The 25,842-nt window shown below is 37.5% G+C and overlaps 1 protein-coding gene across 5 annotated transcripts in view; it reads right to left on the bottom strand.

Moving 5' to 3' along the window:
- Positions 1 to 3,337: 3,337 nt before the first annotated feature.
- IMPA1 (inositol monophosphatase 1) overlaps positions 3,338 to 25,842 on the bottom strand; it is a 35,232-nt gene continuing 12,727 nt past the window's right edge. For all 5 annotated transcript variants that reach the window (XM_060610795.3, XM_060610794.3, XM_060610793.3 and 2 more), the window contains 2 exons: positions 6,201 to 6,352; positions 3,338 to 5,301 (listed from right to left, as the gene is read on the bottom strand). In XM_060610795.3, the coding sequence (XP_060466778.1) occupies positions 5,186 to 5,301; positions 6,201 to 6,352 (268 nt within the window). In that variant the 3' untranslated portion in view covers positions 3,338 to 5,185. The remainder of the gene's footprint in view (positions 5,302 to 6,200; positions 6,353 to 25,842) is intronic.

Consider the following 25,842-nt stretch of genomic DNA (forward strand, 5'->3'; position numbering starts at 1 on the left):
AGTCTGGCAGGATAGCTGAAGTGGGTGCAGCCCAGGTTTTCCCAGGGTTCTCCACACACAGGGCACCCTGGCAGGTCAGTTGGAGCCAAGGTGAGGCCCAGGACAGGAAGTTCTTGGCACGTACCACAGGGGTACCCTAGTGGGTTAGCTGAAACTGAGGGGGGCATAGACTGGAGGGTCCTGGGGCACTCCATACTGGGGGGGGGGGGGAGACCCTGGGAATACAGCTGAAGCTGAAGTGGGTGCCAGCCAGAGCGCGCTCAGCACAAGAGGATGCCCAGGCAGAGTGACTGGAGCCAAGGCCAGTGCCAATCAGGTGTGTAAGGGACTACTTGGTGGGGTGGCTGAAGCAGAGGTGAGCAAGGAAGTCCCAAAGTACTGTGCCAGAGATGCCCTAGGAGGCCACTTAGAGTCAAAGTGGTCTCTAGAGAGTTCTGGGGTGGCTTGTGCCTGTTGCACCTTGCTCTAGCAGCCAGAGCTATAGTGAGCACTTACTAGGGGTGTCCCAGTGTGTATCCTGCTGGTACACACATTGGTGGGACACCTAGGGCTGATACAGGCTAGGGACTAGGAGCACATGAGGGAGTAGGCCAGCTCTGGCACCTAGATATTGCTTCTCCTCCATCCTATCAAGGTGAAAGGAGAAGATGAATCATGGTGCTCACCAGCCCCTTTGACCTGGAGAGTTCCAGTAGCAACCCTGGTATCTGGCAGGATTCTAGGGCTAGTTCTATTCTAGTTGCTCTTTTAAACCATTGTCGTTTTTTTTCTGGCCCCCCCCCCCCCCCCCCCCCCGCAGAAAACCTGCTCATAGTCCCTCAGTACTATCCCTCCCCACCTCAGTGTGTGCCTGGGGGTGGAGGCAGGGAGTGGGGGTGGGGTTAGGTTCCCTTCATTACCGTGTCTCTCTCTTGCCATTCCCTAGGTGGTCTGTTGTGCAGAAGCTGTTTAGTCAGCCCTCAGTTCTTCAGGAGGAATTGGTTTACATATAGGTATAGATATGGTATGTGGAAGAGGGGAGTTCAGGGTCTTCCTATATAGCTATCTTGTACCAGAGTCCCAATTACACTTTTTCATTGATAAGAAGGAGTGATTTATATAATCTGGAAAGAATCTGTCAGACATATTATTGAAAACTTTGGAGGTTGCCCTCTGAATCTCCTACTAGTATGTTTAGATGATAAAAGTTCCTAATGTGGCCCAATTAATCAATCATCCTGTATGGCTAATATTGTGTGTCCTGTTTACCAAATCATTACTTACCAAGGACAGGAAAATATTCTAAGAAGCTTTATTTTTCATATTTATGATTTTTGTGCATGATGTGATCAAGCTTTTTCCCCCTTTGGATGCTCATGTTGATTCCATACACTTACTGAAAAGATCATCTTTTCCTTCCTGTACTACATTGACAATTATCATAGAGCTATCTAGTTTGTGTTTGAGTCTATTTCTGAACACTATTCCATTTTCTATTTGTCTATCCTTGTGCTAATATCACTAATTACAGTAGCTGTGTAACAAGTTTTGATACCTAGTGGTGTAGTCTTCTAACTTCACTATTGTGCTTTAAGATGGTCTTTGCTATTTTTGGCTCTCTATATTTCCATGTAAGTTGTTAACCCTCCCACCTTATGTCCTCACCAAAATATTAGGATTTTGGTCGATTGCACTGAATCTACATCAATTTAACAAGAATATCTAAAAACTAGTGTTCAAACCAACGTGTATTATTACTCTATTCAGAGTTCAGAAATTTCTCAGTAATTTTGTTTTTCTGTGTAGAGCTCTTGCACATCTTTCATTAGTCTAATGAGACTAATTCCTAGGTAGCTGATAGTTTTTAAAATATTATGTATTTCATTAAATATTTACATTGACCTTACCTCTAGTAACACCACCAAAAACACTAATTAGAAAGTTTTGTCTACTTAGAAAATCCAAAAGGGTCTTCCATCCCATTGACTGTGAATTAATTTTATTTCTCCACTCAATCCTTATACTGTTTTCTTGCCTTGTATTTGACTATAGATTTCCCTATCAGCAGTGCTTGACATGCAACCCACAAATTTTAATATTTTCATAACAAAAAAAAAAACTCTGAAAACAGAGGAACTTGAAAGGGACAATGTAGGGAATAAAGGGATAGAGTAACATTAAAAAAAAAAAAAAAAGCTAACAGGACTAGAAGATAAGGAAATCCTTTGGAAACAAAAGCAAATAAGTCAGAGAAAACAAGACGAACATAAGGAGGTCCAATACCTAAATATGAGAAATTCCAGAAAAAGAGGACAGAGTATGAGGAAGAGAGGAAAGTATTAAAGTAGCCAAACAGTAAAGGACTTAAACTTTCCAGAATGAAAGGATGTGAATAATTAGCACAATGGATGGGGGAAAAAAAAAAAAAGACAAATCTTATCACCAGGAAATTCAGGATTTTCTTTTTATTTCTGGAGTTTTCTAAGATCTTCAATAAAAAAGATTTGTGGGGCACCTGGTTGGCTCAGTTAAGCACCTGCCTCTTGGTTTCAGCTCAGGTCATGATCTCACAATTAGTGAGATGGAGCCCCTCATTGGGATTCTCTCTCTCCACCCCTCCCCTGCTCATACACTCTCAAAATAAATATACTTCAAAAAAAGAAAAGGACTACTTGTTAATGGATTGCAAATTCAAAGACTGTTCATCAATAATTTTGAACAAAAGAGAGTGAGGCAAATTCTGAGGGAAAACTGTTTTCAACCTAGCATTCTAGACCTAGCCAAACTATCAATGAAGGAATAGACATTTTCTTGTGAGATTTCAAAACTTTCCCTCTCAAGTGCATTTTCAGAGAAAACCCCTGGAAGATGGGCTCAGCAAAATAAGGGACTGCCACAAAAAAAATCAAGGACACAGATGACTGAACATAAGAGAAGCAAAGAGAAGCCCCAGGAGGACTACTATGAACACACTTAGTAACCAATTCAGACTGGAAGAGATGGAAAAGGGCCCCAAAAGATGTATCTATAGGAGGAAAAGAAAGCAGTTAATAAAGAGGTTTTATAATCTTGGGGACGATGTGTTAATCTCAGGAAGAACAAAAATTACACAGGTAAGAAGATATAATCATAGCATACTAGTTGGTTAATCAGTGAATGAAAGTCCTTGAACACTGAACATAAACTTAATAACAAAGATTATATTAGGTAAATTAGTAATTACTATAAGAGGATGAAAAGGAGGATGTAAAGGTAGCTCAAGGGGGAGTTAGAAGTACAAAATCCCCATCTTCCATAACAGCAAGTTTAAATAATGAATAAAGTCAAATATATAGCAGAATATAGCCTTTAAATACATCCTTTAAATATCCTTTAATATACCTTTGAAATGATGAAGGTAAATACTAGAAGAAACTGCTAGAAGGTTTACAAACTATTGGCAGATAACTCACTTGTCAAACCTCTTTTTTTCAATGTCTAAAGAAATTTCAGCCACAAATAAAAAGCTACTTTTTGGAAAATTATTCTAAAAGACTTTTAGAAAAGTTGAGAAAACTATAGACAAAAAAAAAACCAAGAACATATATTCAGCCACAACTGCAAGTGTCAACATTTACAACTCAACACAAATCTCAAACATAAACTATAAACTTTAACAAGGTTCAGTTATACTTAAAATTTTATGAATCTTAAATAAATTTAATTGCAAAATTAACCACAGAATACAGTATATTTTTACTGCACATGACCAACAGTAAATAATTACAATACTCAAATCTTAGTATATTGAAGTGCACAATAATCCCCTACCTTAAACTTTATAAATGTACTTTTCCTTTTATCAAATACAAGGTTCACATGAGACTAACAAAAATTAATAGTCTATTCAAGTGTCAAAGGACAAGGCTAAGCAGTCAATTGACCTTATTTAAAATGTTTATGAACCAGAACAATTTTCTTTGAGTTTCCTAAGACAAAGACTAGTAAGGAATATTTAAAGACTGAATAGAATCCAGTGGCAACAAAATTAAGGAGTTTGGGGAAAAAAAACACCATTCAATTAATAATACAGTTTACCTGCCAGATTGTAGGTCTCCTGTGTGCAACAAGATCAGTAGGAACAACTTTCAAACATTAATATTGAATTTAGTACAGTTTTTTTAAATGTTTGGTTGTTTTTGAGAGAGTGCATGAGGGAGACACAGAATCTGTAGCAGGCTCTAGGCTCTGAGCTGTCAGCACAGAGCCCGCTGCGGGGCTCGAACCCACGAGCCGTGAGATCACGACCTGAGCCAAGGTCGGACACTTAACCAACTGAGTCACCCAGGAGCCCCTGAATTTAGTACAATTTGATACTCTAATTATAGAATTTAAATTAGATGCCTGATAATGTTTTGAAACTTTTTTTTTTTTAAACATTGGGACTTTAAAAGATTCCAAACAAATACTGTAGTGTCTTGGAAAACATTAACTGCAGAAATGCCCACTAGTAGAAAGGATACCTGATGGTACAGGAATTGAAATGATATGGCAATGTGAAGAGTTAAAAGGAATGATATCGTAAAATATGAAAAGGATGAGATCATCTTTAACACCTGAAGTAAAAATAAAGGGTGAGCTCATTGCTTTATGTATAACTAGGAATTGCTACCTTCAAAATATCTTTTGAATGCTTATTTTTAGACTGCCCATGTTAAACAAATACTCTGCTAGGTGCTACGTGTACACTGATGAATAAAACAAGGTTCTCTGCAAAGAAAAAAAACCTTGGTCTAGGAAGGACCCATTAATTCTTACAAATTTAGTTAAATATGGCTTTGGGAACTAAAGAAAATTTTTTCCAAAAAGTTGACTTTGTAGTTAAGAATGCTTATGTACACAGTCAGAATTTCAGAGGCTCATATATACTTAGAAACTCTAAACTGCTATTTCAATCGATGATACGGTCTTATCAACTACCTGTATATCTTTCCCAAAGTGCACTCTCACAAGCAAAGTTTGTTAAAACAATGCAACATTTCATGTATTCTCGCATACCTAGTCTTAGTAAAATATACAACAAACTGCAATTTTTTAATCTGGATATCAAAGACAACTTAAGCCAATCATACATCTGAAATAAACGTCCTAAATTTTATAACATCATCAGTGTGTCAGCAAATACAGGGGCGATGGAACCGTGACTGAATACACGAGGCTGTTGCAGTTAATCTTCATCATCTCTTTGAAACGGTACTACTTGAATTTCTCTGGCTATCCTTTCTGCTAATGTTTTACTATTTGCAGCAATTATTCTTCGTGACATCAAGTCAAATGGCTCACCTAAAATCAAACCAAATATGGAAAATGGTTATATCTCATACAAGAATTCCTGTAAAACTAGTACAGCAATATGTACTAGGGTCAATCATAGTATTTTAATACTTTCAGTTTCCTTTACTCTGTCGCAGAACCATAATGTTTAAGCTCTGGGGATGCATAAGTGAGTTTTAAGAGTATTTTAATAAATACCAGGTTTTTTTTGAGGGGGTTGTGGTGTCTCAGTCATACCAGTTTGAAAAAGGTTATCTTTGCAGTTTTTAATCTTTATTTAAATTCCAGTTAACATCAGTGTAATATTAGTTTCATCTATTCCTTCTTTTGTGTGTTCTTTTTCAATTCTTTTTATTACTCTTACTACCTCTTTAATGTTTGGGAACCTATGTTCATGAAATTTGCCTCCAAAGCATTTCATACCACTCTTCTTCCATTCCCTTCTTCGTTGCCTTTCTCCCAGATCACTGGTGAATACTTCTGGGCCTGGTTCACTGTAAAAAAACTTCATCAGTTCAAAGCAAGCAGTCAGCCTCTCTAGGCCCAAGGCACAAAGTGATGGTGGAGACAGTTCACTGTCAACTACCACCATGATCACCATTCAAAGAGCTCTTGGTACAATCCTCAGATTCAGTGACCTTCTCTACTTTTCTAATAGCTTTTCAAGAGTTCCTGGTACCTTTAAAAAGGCTTAGCTATCTATCATTATTAGTCCCACATTACAATTAGCTTTTTACCCTCCTTGCCTGTCAAAATTTGATATCCTGATTTTGCAGAAAATCACATGGCTTGTTTTGTTTTGCCTTCAACAGGTGAAGTGTAGTATATGTTAAACATTAAAGGAAAAAAGCTGTAACTAAAGGAAAGTCCAACAGAGAGAAAAATGCTTCAGTGTCCCATCATTTTACCTGTCACATCCATTAGCACTCCACCAGCTTCAGTAACAATGATGCCAGCTCCTGCCATATCCCAGCAATGAATTCCCATTTCATAATATGCATCTGCAACGCCAGTTGCCACAAGGCACATATTAATAGCTGCTGTTCCAACACCTCGGATCCTACCAAATAACATTTAAAAATAAGATGGAAAAAAAAAACTTTCAAACAGGTTCCTCCTTTAGTTTTAAGGGTTGATTGAGAGAATTTGAGTGAATATGGAGAATGTTAAAAAAAAATTATTTCATGATTTGTTTCATCATTTGTTACAGTGATCAGTGATTATGATGAGCTCAGATGATTAGCATTTTTTAGCAATAAAGTATTAAGGTATGCACACTGCCTTTTTAGACATAATGCTGTTGTACACTTAATATACCATGGTAAAATAAACACATAATTTATATGCACCGGAAAAAACAAGAAATTCATCTGACTGGCCTTTTTGCTGTGGTCTAGGACCAAACCTGCAATATCTCTGAGATATGCCTGCATTTATAATGGGAAACCTTCTTTATAATGGTCTACCACTATCAAGTGGTATTATCATCACCAATAATGGGACAAAAAGGTATCAAGTACCTCTTCCTATGATGCACTGAGAGACAACATTGCTTGTCTGGCATTCCGGCCAAAAATGTAACTCTAATCTTTTGTTTTCTCTTAAAAAAAATTTTTTTTTAATGTTTATTTATTCTTCAGAGAGAGAGAGAGAGAGACAGCACGAGTGGGGAAGGAGCAGAGAGTGTCAGCACAAAGCCCAGTGCAGGGCCTGAACCCACAAACTATGAGATCATGACCTGAGCCAAAGTCAGACGATCAACTGAGCCACCCAGATGTCCCTATGTAACTTTTATCTTGAGAAAGCCAGACAAACCCAAATCAAGGGACATACTACAAAGTAACTGGCCTACATTTTTCAAAAATAGCAAGATCATAAAAGACAAAGACTAAGCAATAGTTCCAGATTAAAGACAATTGATGAGAAATGACAATTAAGTGCAATATTTGATCCTAGATTGGATCTTGGATCTATTTTTCAAAATTTGCGTAAGGCCACTATATTAGGTAATATATCGCCATTAATTTCCTGATTTTTGTAACTGTAGTTATGTTAGGGAGCATCCCCCTTATTAAAGGAACACACACTGAAATGTTTAAGAAAAAGGGTTCATCATGTCTGCAAGTAATTTTCAAATGGTTTTTCCTCAAATTCCTTTTGTAATTGTTTAAATTTCTGAATATAAGGCAATGCTATCTGTTCACAGAAAAGGAAATAACAGGAGTTGGGGGAGAGCTGGAAGATGGCACACTAGGAGGATACTGAGCTCAACTTTCCCTACAGACACACCAAGCCAACAGCTACATTTGTGCAACGAACTGAATAAGGACCCAGAGTCTGGCAGAACAGAGCTTAATCATAGAGAGACCAGACCAAAAGGGTAAAAGGGGCAGACATGCAGTTGGGAACCAAAGCCCTCTGGTGAGACTAACCACAAACAGGAAGGTCACCACAAGCATGGAGAAGTGAGATGATCAGGCTCCGTGCCATGTACCCTAGGCATTGTGGAAACACACCGGGAAGACAAGTCCCTGTAACATTTGGCCCTGAAGATGAGTGGGCTTAACTTCACAAGCTTTTAAAATCAGTGGGGTTTAACCCCAGGTACTTTTAAAATGAGCAGGCTTAGTTCTGGAAGAGCTGGAGGACAATAGGAAACAGTCTCTACCCTAAAATAACCCAAAATAAGTAACCCATAATAAATAACCCAGCCTAGACACACCATAGAAGCAGTAGTTTGAAAAGTGCCTGTGGTATATGTGGAAAGATAGATTTATTTACTATCACAAAACATGTGGTGCAATGACACATCTTCAGGAAACTTCTCCAAGAACAAAAGTGGAGGCAGGCACCACTTCCCTTCATCTCCCCCAGCTTAAATAGCCAGATACATGTGGGAACTTGTGCATTCTCCTTCTATTTTGCTAGAACCACCTGCCCCACCCCCACATTCACCTGCAGACCCACCCCATACAACTCCTCCCACAACTCGACAGGCATTCCCCAAATGCAGCTCCTGCCCCACCACATCCTGCAAGCAGCCTGGGCAGGGACCAAGTGACTGTCCCTTGGATAGAGGGGTAGATAACCCCACACACCAGCACACCCACAGTTCCAGCAGCCAAACCTTTTAGCTGACCACCCAGGAAGGGTGCCCTGCACCTGGTGAGCCTACAGCTACAGCAGACAAGACTGGGTATAGACATATAGTATGGCTGCTCACCCCTTCCGAAGAAAGCCTCTCAGGGAGCCCCACAGGGAGAGTGCTCTGCCCTCTGGTGGGCCCACAGCTAGGGCAGAGTAGGTGCAGACATCTCCCACATACAAGCATGCAGTGACCAAACCCAGCACGGTGTGCCCACAGCAGACACAATAGGTTATTGCAGCCAACTGGACTAAAGGCAAATGTGACTCAGCCACAACAGTAGGGTGTGCACAGCCCCCAGAAGATATCCCAGGAGTGCCTGGTTCTGGTGACCAACGGGCATTGTGCTACATGGCACCATAAACTTCCCTTCGCAAGGCCACTTCTCTCAAGAGCAGGAAACAGACCTTCCTCATACACAGAAATAAACAGAGAGTTAGTCCCGTCTCCTCATTTTGTCTATGTTCCAAATGAAAGGACAAGGAAAAAAAAAAATCACAGCAAAAAGGCTAAATGAAATGGAGATAAACAATATGCCTGATGAAGAATACAAAGTAATGGCCATAAAGATACTCACTGGACTTGGGAGGAAAAAAAAGTAGAAGATCCCTGAGATCTTTGACAGAGAAAAAATATAAAAACGACCAATCAGAGATGAAGAACTCAATCCATGCTAGAGGGAATCAATGACAGAATGGAGGATGCACAAGAACAGACTGGTGATCTGGAAGACAGGGAAATGGAAAGCAACCAAGTTGAATAGCAAAAAGAAAAAAATAAGAGAACTCAACGATTTCATCAGGCATAATAACATTAGCTCTCTGAAGGAGAAGCAAGAAGGGGCAGAAAACTTATTTGAATAAATTATAGCTGAAAACTTCCATAACCTGAAAGAAACAGACATCCATATACAGGAGGCAGAGACCCTCCAACAAGATGAACCCAAGGAAGTCCACACCTCCCTACATCATTTTTGCCATGTTATTTTTAAAAAATTTTTTTAAAGTTTATTTATTTTTGAGAGAGGGAGAGAGGGAGAATGAGTGAGGGAGGGGCAGAGAAGGAGACCCAGAATCTGAAACAGGCTCTAGGCTCTGAGCTGTCAGCACAGAGACTGATGCGGGGCTTGAACTCTCGAGCTGGAGATCATGACCTGAGCCAAAGTTGGACATTCAACCAACTGAGCCAACTAGGTGCCCCTTGCCATGTTAATTATTAAAAGAATTTTAAAAGCAAGAGCAAAAAACAGTTGCATACAAGGGGAATTCCATAAGGCTACTGGCTGACTTTTTTGGCAGAAACTTGCAGGCCAGAAGGTAGTGTCATGATACAGTCAAAATGCTTACAGGAAAGTATCTGCAACCAGAATATTCTACCCAGCAACAGAACTGTTTGGAACAGGAGAGATAAAGAGTTTCCTAGACAAACAGAAGTTAAAGGAGTTTATCACCACCAAACTTGACTTACACAAAATGTTGAAGGGAATCCTGAGTGGAAAGAAAAGGCCATAATAATAAGAAAATTATGAAAGAAAAAATTTCACAGATAAATGCAAACATATAATAAAGGCAGGTAAATCACTTATAAAACCAGTATGGAGGTAAAAAAAAAAAAACACGAAAGTAGTAAAATATACAAAATGAGTCAAGGGATACACATAAATAAAAGGATATAAAATATGACATTCGTGGGGTGCGTGGGTGGCTCAGTCAGTTAAGTGTCTGACTTGATTTCAGCTCAGGCCATGACCTCACGGTTCAGGAGTTCGAGCCCCACACTGGGCTCTACACTGAGAGTGTAGGGCCTGCTTAAGATTCTCTCTCTCTCTCTGCCCCTCCCCTGCTCATGCTCTTGCTCTCTCTCTCAAAATGAATGAACTTAAAAAAAAATATTCATATATATATATATATATATATATATATATGACATATATATGACATATATATATATGACATTCATAAAACAAGGGTGGGGAAGTAAATATTTAGTGCTTTTAGAATATGTTTAAACTTAAGCAATCATCAACTTTATATAAACTGCTACACCCATAAGATTTTATATAGGAACCTAATGGCAACCACAAATCAAAAACCTATAATAGGAAAACACAAAAAAAGAGGAAGGAATCCAAGCATAATACTAAAGGCCATCAAACCACAAGAGAGAGCAAGAGAAGGAATAGAGAAGAACCAGAAAATAAGGCACAAAAAATGGCAATAAGTACATACCTATGGATAGTTACTTTTAATATAAAAGGACTAAATGTTACAATCAAAAGATACAGGGTAAATGAACAGATTAAAAAAAAAAAAAAGACCTATCCATTTGCCACCTGTAAGAGGCTCACTTTAGACCACTTAAAGAATGGAAAAAAAGGTTCCATGCAAACAGAAGTGGAAAAAAAGCCTGAGCAGCAATATTTATATCCCACAAAACAGACTTTAAAACAAAGACTGTAACAAAAGACAAAGAAGGGCATTATATAATGATAAAGGGAAAAATTTTAAAACAGGGTTAATAATTGTAAATATCTATGCACCCATCATTGGAACATCCAAATATATAAAGCAATTACTAACAGACCTAAACAGAGAAATTGACAGTAATACAATAACAGTAGGGGCCTTTAACACAACACTTACATCAATGTATATGCCATCCAGACAGAAAGTTAATGGGAAACAGTATCTTGAATGGCACATTGGACCAGTGGACCTAACATATATACGAAACATTTCATCTGAAAACAGAATACACGTTGTTTTCAAGTGCACATAGAACATTCTCCAGGACATGTTAGACCATAAGACAAATGTCTATAAATTCAAGATTGAAATACTATCAAGCATCTTTTCTGGCTACAACAGTATGAAACTAGAAATCAATTACAAGAAAAAACCTGCAAAGAATACAAATACACAAAGACTAAACAATATGCTACTAAACAATCAATAGGTCAACCAAGAAATCAAAGAGGAAGTAAAAATACATGGAGATAAATGAGAAATACAACTGTACAAAATCTTTGGGATGCAGCAAAAATGAATTTTAAGAGGGAAATTTATAGCAATACAGGTCTAACTCAAGAAACAAAAATCTCAAACACCTTACAAACCCTTAAATTAAGAAATCTAGACAAAGAATATGGCCCAAAGCTAATAGAAGGAAATATTAAGACTAGAGCAGAAATAAAACAGAGACTAAAAATAAACATGGAAAAGTTCAATGACACCAAACTGGTTCTCCACAAAGGCAAAACCGATAAACCTTTAGCCAGATTCATCAACAAAAACAAAGGACTCAATCAGAAATGAAGGTGGATAAACAACTTATAGCACAGAAATACAAAGGATTATAAGAATATTATGAAAAATCATATGCCAACAAACTGGGCGACCTAGATGAATAAATTCTTAGAAACCTATAAACTTCCATACCTAAATGAGGAAGAAATAGAAAATTTGAAAACACCAGTAACTAGCAACGAAATTGAATCAGTAATCAAACTCCCAACAAACAAAAGTCTAGAACCAGATGCAGTCACAGGTGAATTGTACCAAATATTTAAAGAGTCAATACTAAAAGAAAATACACACACACACACACACACACACACACACAATACATATTCTTCTCAAAGTATTCTAAAGGACAGAAGGAGGAAAGCTCCCAAATTCATTCTATGAGGCCAGCATTACTCTGATACCAAAACTAGACAAAGACATTATAAAAGAAGAACACTATAGGCGATTATCTCTGATGAACATGCAAAAATCCTCAATATATTAGCAAACCACATTCAACAATACATTAAAATGATCATTCACTATGACCAAGTGGGATTCATTCCAAGGATGCAAAGATGGTTTAATATTTGCAAATCAATCAATGTGATACAGCACATCCACAAAATGAAAGATAAAAATCACATGATCATCCCAACAGATGCAGAAAAAGCATGCGACAATTTTCAACATCTGTTCATGTTAAAAATCCTCAGCGAAATCGGTTTACAGGGAACATACCTCAACATAATAAAGGCCATATATGAAAAGCCCACAGATAACATCATACTGTGGTGAAATACTGATGCCCTGCTTTTCTTCTTAAAAAATTTAATGTTTATTTTTGAGAGAGAGAGGAAGACAGAGCTTGAGCAGAGGAGGGGCAGAGAGGGAGAGGGAGACATAGAATCTAAAGCAGGCTCCAGGATCCGAGCTGTCAGCACAGAGCCCGACACAGGGCTTGAATCCATGAGCCGTGAGATCCTAACCTGAACCAAATTTGGATGCTTAACTGACTAAGCCATCCAGGCACCCCTGAGAAAGCTTTCCTTCTGAGCACAGGAACAAGACCACTTTTCTTGAACATGCTACTAGGAGTCCTAGCTGCAGCATTCACATAAAAGGAACTCTCGTGCATTTAAATTGGCACAGCTACTGTGGGAAACAGTATGGGAGGTCCTCAAAAAAATTAAAATAGAAATAGCATACAACCCAGCAATTGCACTACTGGATGCACTACCTAAAGAAAATGAAAACACTAATTCAAAAAGATGTATGTACCTTTATGTTTACTGCAGCATTATTTACAATAGCCAAGATACGGATGCAACACAAGGGTCTTTCAACAGATGAATGGATAAAGAAGATGGGAAATAGAATAGACAGACATAATGGAATATTACTCAGCCATAAAAAAGAATGAGACTTGACATTTGTGATAATATGCATGGATCTAGAAGGTATTACACAAAGCAAAATAAGCTAGAGAAAGACAAATACCATATGATTTCAATATATGTGGAATCTAAAAAACAAAACAAATGAACAAAAATAGATTCTTAGATATAGAGAATAAAATAATGGTTGCCAGAGGGGAGGTGGGTGGAGGGATGGCTGAATTAGATAAAAGGGATTAAGAAGACAGGTTTACAGTTATGAAATAACTCACAGAAATGAAAAGTACAGCATAGGGAACAAAATCAATAATTTTGTATATTGTTGTTTGGTGACAAATGGTGACTACACTTACCATGGTGAGCACTAAGATACAGAACTGATGAATCATTATGTTGTACACCTGAAGCTAATCTATTACCATACGTTTATACTTCAATTAAAAAAACACAAAAATTTTAAAAAGAAACAGGAATTGATGACTAATGTATTTATTTTGTATCTAAAATATGAAAAAAATAACACTGTACCTCAGTACATCCTTTGTGCCAAAGCAATTTAAAAATGATTAAAATTTGATGTCAAAGGTTTTACTGCCTTTGTCTTACTGTATATCAAATTTAAGAAAGAACTAGTAACAAATGTTAAACGGATGTTTGCTTTCCAAATACATAAAACCAAATTAACTTTAGTGGCTTTTGTTAGTTTATATGAAGAATGGCATATTTTCTCCCTTGTCTCACGGTACATGTGATGGTCCATAGCTCATGTCCTAGAAAGCAAATACCAAGATCTTTCATGAATAACCCCTTGGTATTCTATTCAGATAGAATTGTAGGCTGGAGGAACGATAGCGATACATACTGGTAATGCTTCTGTCCATTTCTAATAAAGAAACTCCTTTATTGCTCTCAGGCAAGGAGTCTTATAGTCAGAAAGAACATTCTTTTACAGACAAATATTACCAGAGAGTATTCAATTACCAAATAATTAAGGCTATGGTCTACATTGTACAAATGTGTTCTGAATCCTATCTTAGTCTGATGCTTCTATAGAATTGTGATACTGAAGATCGTTCTTCTTAGAGATTTGAGTTTGTGCCACTGCTTAAAACTATAATCTTGAAAAAGTTTCCTTTTCATGTTTTACTCTTCTTGTCATCAAAATGGGGATACCAACTTATTTTGAACCACTGTTTTAATAGTCATAATAAACTGATGTAAAGCACCTGGGAGAGTGCCCAGCATATAAAAGGACCTCATAGACTATATTTAAGATGAAATTATTCCCTAAACCATGATGCCAGAAAACACAGCAGTAAACAAACAGTGCATTTCACCTAAGTAAGTCTCCCAAAATTAAAGGAAACAGACCCATAATGATTTAACTTTGCCTCATAAATGTCATTTCCTAATTAGGAACCTATTAGACTGTTCCTACTTGTTTAAGGCATGCATTCAAATTATGACTCCCTTTAGTTTCGGGCGCGCGCGCGCGTGTGTGTGTGTGTGTGTAACCCTTCTGAATTCACATTGAAAAACTCAAGAATCAGCAAAATGCAAAAGATCACAGAAAAAAAAAAATCAATAAATTAGCATTTCTCCTTGGTAATATTTTCCTGGCATTATTTCTTTATAATTTTAAGAAAATCCAAAACTAAAAGGTCACACTGTTTACTTTTGACTTCAATGGAAACATAAAAGGTTAAAGTTGTAGAGTGCTTGCAGCTCCTTTATGAATAACATAACCATTTTATTTTCTCACAGTTAAAGTCCTTGCTTTAAAACAGCACATCATAGCTGCAAGCTTTTTTAAAATCCTCTTCCCTCAAGGACATCATTCTGGGAGGTTTCATAGCTTTTTTTCTAAGTAGGCTCCATGCCCAACATGGGGTTTGAACTCGCAACCCCAAGATCGAGAATCACATGCTCTACAGACTGAGCCAGCCAGGCACCCCTAGGTCCTATACCTTCTTTTTTCTTTCTTTTTATTTTTTAACATTTATTTTTGACACAGAAAGAGACAGAGCATGAATGGGAAAGGGTCAGAGAGCAAGGGAGACACAGAATCTGAAACAGGCTCCAGGCTCTGAGCTATCAGCACAGAGCCCGACATGGGGCTCGAACTCATGGACTGTGAGATCATGACCTGAGCCGAAGTTGGACGCTTAACCGACTGAGCCACCCAGGCGCCCTGGTCCTATGCCTTCTTGACAAACTCCTCTCTTCTATTTTATTACTATATAGATCACAGATTTACAGCCTAGAATTATACTTTGTACAATGGCCAAACTATACATGGAATGTCTTGACTCCTAAAAAGAAATGTCTAATGTTGAGGAAAGAGAAATGGTCTGGAAGTCAGGGTTCTAGTCACATCTCCATCTACCTTATACCACATCTACCTTACCTCACATCTCTCTGAACCTTAGTCAACTCACCTACAAATAAGTCTGCATTTTCAGATGTTCTTTGGTCAGTTCTCAGTCTTACAACTTAATGATATTTTCAGAAGGAAAAAGGTACAAACAATTGATAGTGAAATAAAATACAAAAATCTGTGGTTATTATTAAGTCTTTTTTTTCATGATAACTACAATAAAGGTCAGAGAAATGGTACTTAACATAGACATTAACTACATTAAATTTAGGAATCTCAAAACTCTAGCTTCTTTTTTAAGGACAAATGTATATAACTGTAATATTTGCTTTGAATTTCTTCATTTACAAAACTTCCATTAAAGAAGTACTCAGGTTTGGGGAATAATAGTGGCATTCTGATTTCTATTTCTTAATGTTTATTATTTATTTTTGACAGAGAGAGCATGAGCAGGGGAGGGGCAGAGACGGGGGGGGGGGGGAGGGGGGGGGTGGGCAGGGAACAGAGGATCCAAAATGGACTCCGCACTGACAGCAATGAGCCTGCTGTGAGGTTCAAACCCACAAACTGTGGAATCATGACCCGAGCTGAAGTCAGACTCTCAACCAACTGAGCCACTCAGGTGCTCCTGGCATTCTGATTTTAAAACCCCATATTATCTTTCCACAAAAAGCAAATAAAAATTAACAAGGACAAATAAAACCCACAGGACCAATTCCTTCAGCAGTTCTAGGATCCAGAAAACACAAAATTTCAAACTACCTGAAGTAAAGGGAAAAACAAACAAACAAACAAAAAAATCCTAACAGAGCATCGAAAGCTTGTAGATGCTAAGTTGGGGAGAGGAGGCAGAAAAGACTGTCGCAAGAAGGGAACAGAGGACCCAGAAGGAACACAGACAAAACTACCTTAAACAGGAAGTGAGACAACAAATACAAATATGTTGAACACATATAAGGATTTGGTAATTCATAGCCCTACTATGGAAGGAGCTGGAAAATATGCAGACCCTAACCTGGCAGCCCCAGGGAAGCTAACTACCCTAAGAAAGAAAAAGTGAGACAACAAATACAAAAATTCTGAAAACAGGTAAGAATTTGGTAATTCATAGTCCTGCAAGATTATGTATATAAAGACTTCTCTTTACAGAGAAGGCACTAGAAAAAAAGTAGAACCTAACCGCACAGCTTCAAGGAAGCTGTACTTCTTGGGGAGAGTCCAATAAGACTGGTTATTCCACGTATATGTGCAATGTAAAAACAAAACAAAATATGGAGCATTTGGGTAGCTCAGTTGGTTAAGCATCTGGCTTCGGCTCAGGGCATGATGTTGCAGTTCTTGAGTTCAAACCCGGCATCAGGCTCTGTGCTGAAAGCTCAGAGCCTAGAGCCAGCTTCAGATTCTGTGTCTTCCTCTCTCTGCCCCTCCCCTGTGCTTGCATGCGCATGCTCTCTCTCCTTCTAAAATAAACATTAAAACAAAACAAAACAAAACAAAAACAACAACCAAGCTTAGATACAGAAAACAGATTGGTGGGTGCCAGGGGTTGAGGATGAACAAGATGGATAAAGGGGGTCCAACGGTATAAATTTCCAGTTATAAAATAATTCATGGGGATATAATATATTACATGGTAACTATAGTTAATAAATCTGTATCCCATATTCAATGTGCTGAAACAGAAAAATATGCAGCCAAGAATTCTTTATCCAGCAAGACTGTCATTCAAAATAGAAGGAGAGATAAAAAGTTTCCCAAACAAAAATTAAAGGAGTTTGTGACCACTAAACCAGCCCTGCAAGAAATTTTAAGGAGGACTCTCTGAAGGGAGAAAAGATGAAAATATATATATATAAATAAATACCAAAAGCAACAAAGATTATAAAGGACCAGAGACCACCACCAGAAACTCCAACTCTATAAGCATCATAATGGCAATAAATTCATATCTTTCAGTACTCACTCTAAACGTCAATGGACTCAATGCTCCAATCAAAAGACACAGGGTAACAGAATGGATAAGAAAACAAGATCCATCTATATGCTGTTTATAAGAGACTCACTTTAGACCCAAAGACACCTTCAGATTGAAAATAAGGGGATGGAGAACCAGCTATCATGCTAATTCTCAACACAAGAAAGTCGGAGTAGCCATACTTATATTAGACAATCTAGACTTTAAAGACTGTATCAAGAGATGCAGAAGGGCATTATATCATAATCAAGGGGTCTATCCACCAAGAAGACCTAACAATTGTAAACATTTATGTGCCAAATGTGAGAGCACCCAAATATATAAATCAATCACAAACATAAAGAGACTCATCAATAGTAATACCATAATAGTAGGAGACTCCAACACCCCACTCACAATGGACAGATCATCTAATCAAAAAATCAACAAGGAAACAATGGCTTTGAATGACACACTGGACCAGATGGACTTAACAGATATATTCAGAACAGTTCATCATAAAGCAGCAGAATATACAGTCTTCTCCAGTGCACATGGAACGTTCTCCAAAATAGACCACATATAGGGACACAAATCAGCCCTAAGTAAGTACAAAAAGATTGAGATCATACCGTGCATATTTTCGGACCACAATGCTATGAAACTCAAAATCAACCACAAGAAAAAATTTGGAAAGATAACAAATACTTGGAGACTCAAGAACATCCTACTAAAGAATGAATGGGCCAACCAAGAAGTTAAAAGAGGAAATTAAAAAGTATATGGAAGCCAATGAAAATGATAAACACCACAACCCAAAACCTCTGGGACGCAGCAAAGGGGATCATAAGAGGAAAGTATATAGCAATCTAGGTCTCCCTAAAGAAGGAAGAAAGATCACAGATATACAACATAACCTTATGCCTTAAGGAGCTGGAAAAAGAACAGCAAATAAAACCCAAAAACAGCAGAAGACAGGAAATAATAAAGATTAGAGCAGAAATTAATGCTATCAAAACCAAAAAAAAAAAAACAAAACAAACAAAAAAAAAAACCACCAGATCAATGAAACCAAATGCTGGTTCTCTGAAAGAATTAACAAAATTGATAAACCACTAGCCAGTTTGATCAAGAAAAAGGAAAGGACCCAAATAAAATCAAGAATGAAAGAGGAGACAGCACAGCCAACACAGCAGAAATAAAAATAATAAGAGAATATTATGAGCAATTATATGCCAATAAAATGGGCAATCTGGAAGAAATGGACAAATTCCTGGAAACATAAATACACTACCAAAACTGAAACAGGAAGAAATAGAAAATTTGAACAGACCCATAACCAGTAAGGAAATCAAATTAGCAATCAAAAATCTGCCAAAAAACAAGAGTCCAGGGCCAGATGGCTTTCAGGGAAATTCTACCGAACATTTAAGGAAGAGTTAACACCTATTCTCTTGAAGGTGTTCCAAAAAAAATAGAAATGGAAGGAAAACTTCCAAACTCTTTCTATGAAGCCAGCATTACCTTGATTCCAAAACCAGAAACCCCACTAAAAAGGAGAACTATAGACCAATTTCCCTGACGAACATGGATGCAAAAACCCTCAACAAGATATTATTAGCCAACTGGATCCAACAATACATTAAAAACATTATTCACCACGACTCAGCGGGATTTATACCTGGGATGCAGGGCTGGTTCAATATCCACAAAACAATCAATGTGATCCATCACATCAATAAAAGAAAGGACAAGAACCATAGAATCCTCTCAATAGATGCAGAGAAAGCATTTGACAAAATACAGCATCCTTTCTTGATAAAAACCCTCAAGAGGTAGGGATAGAAGGAGCATACCTCAAGATCATAAAAGCCACATATGAACGACCCAATGCTAATATCATCCTCAATGGGGAAAAACAGAGCTTTCCCCCTAAGGTCAGGAACAAGACAGGGATGTCCACTCTCTCCACTGTTATTCAACATAGTATTACAAGTCTTAGCCTCTGCAACCAGACAACACAAAGAAATAAAAAGCATCCAAATCAGCCAGGAGGAGGTCAAACTTTCACTCTTCACAGACAACATGATACTCTATATGGAAAACCCAAAAGATTTCACCAAAAAAAAAAAAAAAAAAAAAAAAAAAAAAAAAAAAAAAACCTGCTAGAACTGATTCATGAATTCAGCAAAGTTGCAGGATATAAAATCAACGCACAAAAAATGGTTGCAATCCTATACACCAACAATGAAGCGACAGAAAGAGAAATCAAGGAATTGATCCCATTTACTGTTGCACCAAAAACCATAAAATACCTAGGAATAAATCTAACCAAAGAGGTGAAAAATCTATACACTGAAAACTATAGAAAGCTTATGAAAGAATTGAAGAAGACACAAAAAAATGGAAAAAGATTCCATGCTTCTGGATAGCAAGAACAAATATTGTTAACATGTCAACACTACCCAAAGCAATCTACATATTCAAAGCAATCCCTATCAAAATAACACGAGCATTCTTCACAGAGCTAGAACAAATAATCCTAAAATTTGTATGGAACCAGAAAAGACCCCGAATAGCCAAAGCAATCTTGAAAAAGAAAACCAAAGCAGGAGGCATCACAATCCCAGATTTCAAGCTATACTACACAGCTGTAATCATCAAGACAGTATGGTACTGGCACAAGAACAGACACTCAGATCAACGGAACAGAATAGAGAACCCAGAAATGGACCCACAAACATGTGGCCAACTAATCTTTGACAAAGCAGGAAAGAATATCCAATGGAATAAAGACAGTCTCTTCAGCAAGTGGTGCTGGGAAACTGGACAGCGACGTGCAGAAGGCTAAACCTGGACCACTTTCTTACACCATACACAAAAATAAACTCAAAATGAAGGAAAGACCTCAATGTAAGACAGGAAGCCATCAAAATCCTCAAGGAAAGCAGGCAAAAACTTCCTTGATCTTGGCTACAGCAACTTCTTAACACATCTCCGGAGGCAAGGGAAACAAAAGCAAAAAATGAACTACTGGGACCTCATCAAGATAAAAAGCTTCTGCACAGCGAAGGAAACAAACAGCAAAACTAAAGGGCAACCAACAGAATGGGAGAAGATATTTGCAAATGACATATCAGATAAAGGGTTAGTATCCAAAATCTATAAAGAACTTATCAAACTCAACACCCAAAAAACATAATCCAGTGAAGAAATGTTCAGGGGACATGAATAGACACTTCTCCAAAGAAGACATCCAGATGGCCAACCGACGCATGAAAAAATGCTCAACATCACTCATCAACAAGGAAATACAAATCAAAACCACAATGAGATACCACCTCACACCTGTCAGAATGGCTAATATTAACAACTCAGGCAACAACAGATGTTGGTGAGGATGAGGAGAAAGAGGATCTCTTTTGCATTGCTGGTGGGAATGCAAGCTGGTGCAGCCACTCTGGAAAACAGTATGGAGGTTCCTTAAAAAATTAAAAGTAGAACTACCCTATGACCCAGCAATTAATTGCACTACTAGGCATTTATCCAAGGGATACAGGTGTGCTGTTTTGAAGACACACATGCACCCCCATGTTTATAGCAGCACTATCAACAATAGCCAAAGTATGGAAAGAGCCCAAATGTCCATCGATGGATGAATGGATAAAGAAGTGGTGTATATATATACAATGGAAGATCACTCGGCAATCAAAAAGAATGAAATCTTGCCATTTGCAACTACATGGATGGAGCTGGAGGGTATCATAATAAGCAAAATTAGTCAGAGAAAGACAAAAATCATATGACTTCACTCATATGAGGACTTTAAGAAACAAAACAGATGAACATAAGGGAAGGGAAACAAAAATAATATAAAAAGAGGGAGGGGAACAAAACATGAGAGACTCTTAAATGCAGAAAACAAACTGAGGGTTGCTGGAGGGGTTGTGGGAGGGGGGATGGGCTAACTGGGTAAGGTGCATTAAGGAATCTACTCCTGAAATCATTGTTGCACTATATGCTAACTAATTTGGATGTAAATTTAAAAAAATAAAATAATAAAACAAGTTATTAAATGTAAAAAAAATAATTCTGTATCCCATATTTCAAAGTTGCTAAGAAAGTAGATCTTAAAAGTTCTCACTACAAGAAGAAAAAAACTCTATTATGTGATGATAGATATTCACTAGACTTATTGTGGTGGTGATCATTGCACAATATATCCAAATATGAAATCATTATACTGTATACCTGAAATTAAAATAATGTTATATGTCTGGGGTGCCTGAGTGGTTCAGTCAGTTTAGCATCTGACTTTCTCGGCTCAGGTCATGATGTCCTGGTTCATGGGTTCCAGCCCTCCGTCTGGCTCTGTGCTGACAGCTCAGAGCCTGGGGCCTGCTTCTGATTCTGTGTCTCCCTCTCTCTCCGCCCCTCCCCAACTCGTGCTCTGTCTCTCTCTCTCTCTCTCTCTCTCTCTCTCAAAAAAAAAAAAGAAAAGAAAGAAATGTTATATGTCAATTATAGCTCAAGAAAAATTTTAAGAAAAGTGCCACCCCTTTTAGACTAAGAAGTGAAGGAAAAGAATTAGTGAAAAATTAAGGATCCTACAGAAATAAAAGTGAAACATAGGCCAACCCCCAACCCCACCACAACTTAATAGATTATCATAAAACAAACTGCACAGAAGGGCAGAACTGGGAATAAAAAGTTCTGAAATCAGGAACCCTGATCACAAAATGAACAGAAATAGAAAAAAGGAGACCACATCCATACAGAACTACTATAAAATATCAGACATTTGCTAATGAAAGTGTTTGGTTTTTGTTTTTGTTTTTTTTTTTTTGGCTGATAAAGTCTCCCCCAAAAAGTCCACAATGAGACTGAAAAAAACTGAAAATGAAATCAATCCAACCTGAATTAAAACCCTCAAACAAATGTTTGTAAATATGGGGGTGGGGGAGGGAGTTAAATCAGAAATTCAAAAAAACTGCTGTAGAAATGGGGTGGGAAAAGGAAGAAATAAAAGATGCATAAACCTCAGAAAAGAAGATGGGGGAGGGGGGAGACAAAATTGTATCATGAATGAAAAGTAGATTACAAGGTACCCTTAGGAGAACAGATGCCAATAAAAACCTAATGAAGGGCAATGAGGAAAAGCAATACAGGAAAGAAGTGAAAAGGGTCAGAGAGAAAGTGGTTGAAAAAGATGACACAAAGCAGGCTGAACATTAATACTAGTGTCCTGAAGAAATGAAAACAGAACAGAAAATGAAAATGAGAACTGAATTAGTATTTAAAACTATAATTCAGGGGTGCCTGGCTCAGTCAGTTGGGCGACCGACTTCGGCTCAGGGCATGATCTCACAGTTTGTGAGTTCGAGCCCCGCGACAGGCTCTGTGCTGACAGCTCAGGGCCTGGAGCCTACTTCGGATTCTGTGTCTCCCCCCTCTCTCTAACCCTCCCCTGCTCACGCTCTGTGTCTCTCTTTCTCTCAATAATAAATAAACATAAAAAATTTTTAAAACTATAATTCAAAGATTTTCCTGAATAAAAAAAGACATGAGTGTACATGTTAAAGGAGAAAACTGCCAGAATGAGCAATTCCAAGATCACTGTAAAATTAGAAAGATTAAAAAACAAAAAAGCAAAACAAAACAAAAAGAGCCTCCAAGTAAAACATGAATTAAAAGGCCAAAAAAATTAGAATGGCATCAGATTTCTCAAAAGCGACATACAAAGCAAGGCAACAGTAAAACAGCATTTTCAAGAAATTCAGTCCATACTTTGTTTCTTAAGGATATTACATCCAGCCAAGCTGTTCAAGTTTCAAAGCCACAGAAGAAGAGTTTGGAACATGCCAGAACTCATGGAACTTTATGCACATGTGCCCTTCCCAAGGAACCCATAAAGGATGAGCTTCATACAATCTTAAGATGACCGGGAAAACTTTATAAGATGCCTGTAGCAGTCCTTTTGTTAGGTCCAACAAAAAACTAAGACTAAAGGGTAGAATTGAGACTAAACTGTCATATTAAAAAATGAACAGGCCCATTTTGTTAAAAGAAAAAAAATTAAATTCATTATAAAACAAAACTCCATTCCAGGCTGTATTCAAGAGACACACTTGAAACAATGATTCAAAAGGGCTACAAATAAAAGTGGACCAACATGTACCAAGCAAATGGCAATAATAGTTAGGAGGCAGAGTTTTCATTTTTGATGTCAAAGTAGACTAAGTCCAAAAGGATGAAACAAAACAAAGGATACTGTAAGTAAAGTTAAAATGATACAATAAGGTGTAAGTTATGTATAGGCATCAAATAATACAGCTTCCACCTTATATAAGATAAAAGCTCTAAGAGTTGTAGGAGTGCCTGGGTGGTCAGTGGGTTACATGTCCAACTCCTGATTTCAGCTCAGGTCACCTCATGGTCGTGAGACAGAGCCCTGCATTGGACTCCCCCTGAGTGTGGAGCCTGCTTCTCTCCCTCCATTCTCTCTATTCTCTCTCTCTCTCTCTCACCCTCCTCTGCTTGTGTTCTCTCAAAATAAATCAATAAACATTAAAAAAAAAAAAAGACTTTATGAGTTCCAAGGAGAAATACTGAGAAACACACTAATAACAGAAGAATTTAACATATCACTCAGTATGAGACAGGTGAAGTAGAAAAATAAACGTAATAAGGTCAATCTTTAGGCTATATATCAAACATTATACCCTGATAATGGAGCATATGCTTTAACTCAGTGCATATGGAACTGTAACAAGCATTAATTATAGAATGCACAAAGAAAACATTAGTAAGTTCCATAGATTTGTTACAATGTAACAAAACTACTAAAATTAAAAAATGAAATTTAAAGAAACTTTCTTTGTAGAAATTTAAGAATAGAACTCTTAAGTGAAAGAGGAAATACAAACAAATTACTGATTTTATGAAAATAATTAGAATGAAAACCCTACATATCAGAATCTACGGAACCATTTAACACAGAGGTAAGACAGAAATTCATAGCCTAGATATTTATATTAATAAAAGTAAAAGAATAAAAGCAAACTCTCTACTTAAAAAGGAACCAAGAAAGGCACAAGGATGAAAATAATAAGGCAGAGAGGAGAAAAACTATAGATCAGATTAATAAATCATAATCCTGGTTCTTTGATAAAACAAAAAAAATAAAAAATAAAAACAAAAAGAGGGGCGCCTGGGTGGCTCAATTGGTTAAGCGTCTGACTTTGGCTCAGGTCATGATCTCGCTGTTCGTGGGTTTGAGCCCCGCATCAGGCTCTATGCTGACAGCTCAGAGCCTGGAGCCTACTTCGGATTCTGTGTCTCCCTCTCTCCCTGCCCCTCCCTCGCTTACACACTTGTGATTGCTCTCTCTCTCTCTCTCAAAAATAAACATTAAAAAAAAAAAAGACAAGCCACATAAGTACTTTAATCAAGATTTACAAAAACAAAGCACAAATATAAAAAATAAGAAGTGACAAGGGAAGACAACCATCGATACAGAGAAACCAGAAATAAATTATAAGAGTCTACCTTGTATCCATTCATGCAAATAATTTGAAAACTGAGAGGAAGTGGGTAATTTCTTAGGTTGCGGAAACACTCCAGATTAAAGGTGGCTAACCAGACATAATAACTAAATGTAATGCCTGACCCCAGACTGAATCTTATATTCGTTAAAAAAAAAAAAAAAAAGGCACAAAGGACATCATATCAAGTGACAAAATTAAATACAGATGGTACATCAGATAAAAAATAAATTTATAAAGTCAATAATTGTACTGTGATCATAGAAGAAAATATCTCTCATCAATCTCAAGAAATAAACTGAAGTATTTAGGGATAAAGAGTCATGATGTAAGTAATTGACCCTAAATTAGTTTGGGGGAAAAAACTGCATGTATGCATGCGCACACGCGCGCACACACACACACACACACACACAGGGAATGAAAAAATAAAGCAAATAGGGTAAAATGTTAACAACAGGTGAATCTGAGTAAAGGGATTTTTTTTTAATTATTTCAGCAAATTTTGTCACATATGAAATTGTTCCCAAATAAAAAGGTTTTTTAGTTACATTACAAAATTAGAATTATGGTACTGACCCCAAGCCTATTAATAAAAAAATTTAACTTCTAAAAGAAAATTCGAAGTGCCTGGGTGGCTCAGTAGGTTAAGCGCCTGACTTTGGCTCAGGTCATGATCTCACAGTTCATGAGTTTGAGCCCCAAGTCGGGCTCTGTGCTGACAGCTCAGAGCCTGGAGCCTGCTTCGGATTCTGTGTCTCCCTCTCTCTGCCCCACCCCCACTTGCTCGCACGCACACATGCTTTCTCTCTCTCCCAAAAATGAATAAATGTTAAAAAAAAAAGTTTA

The sequence above is a fragment of the Panthera onca genome, chromosome F2, assembly GCF_046562875.1.
Source record: "Panthera onca isolate mPanOnc1 chromosome F2, mPanOnc1 haplotype 2, whole genome shotgun sequence".
In the NCBI taxonomy this organism is placed as follows: domain Eukaryota; kingdom Metazoa; phylum Chordata; class Mammalia; order Carnivora; family Felidae; genus Panthera; species Panthera onca.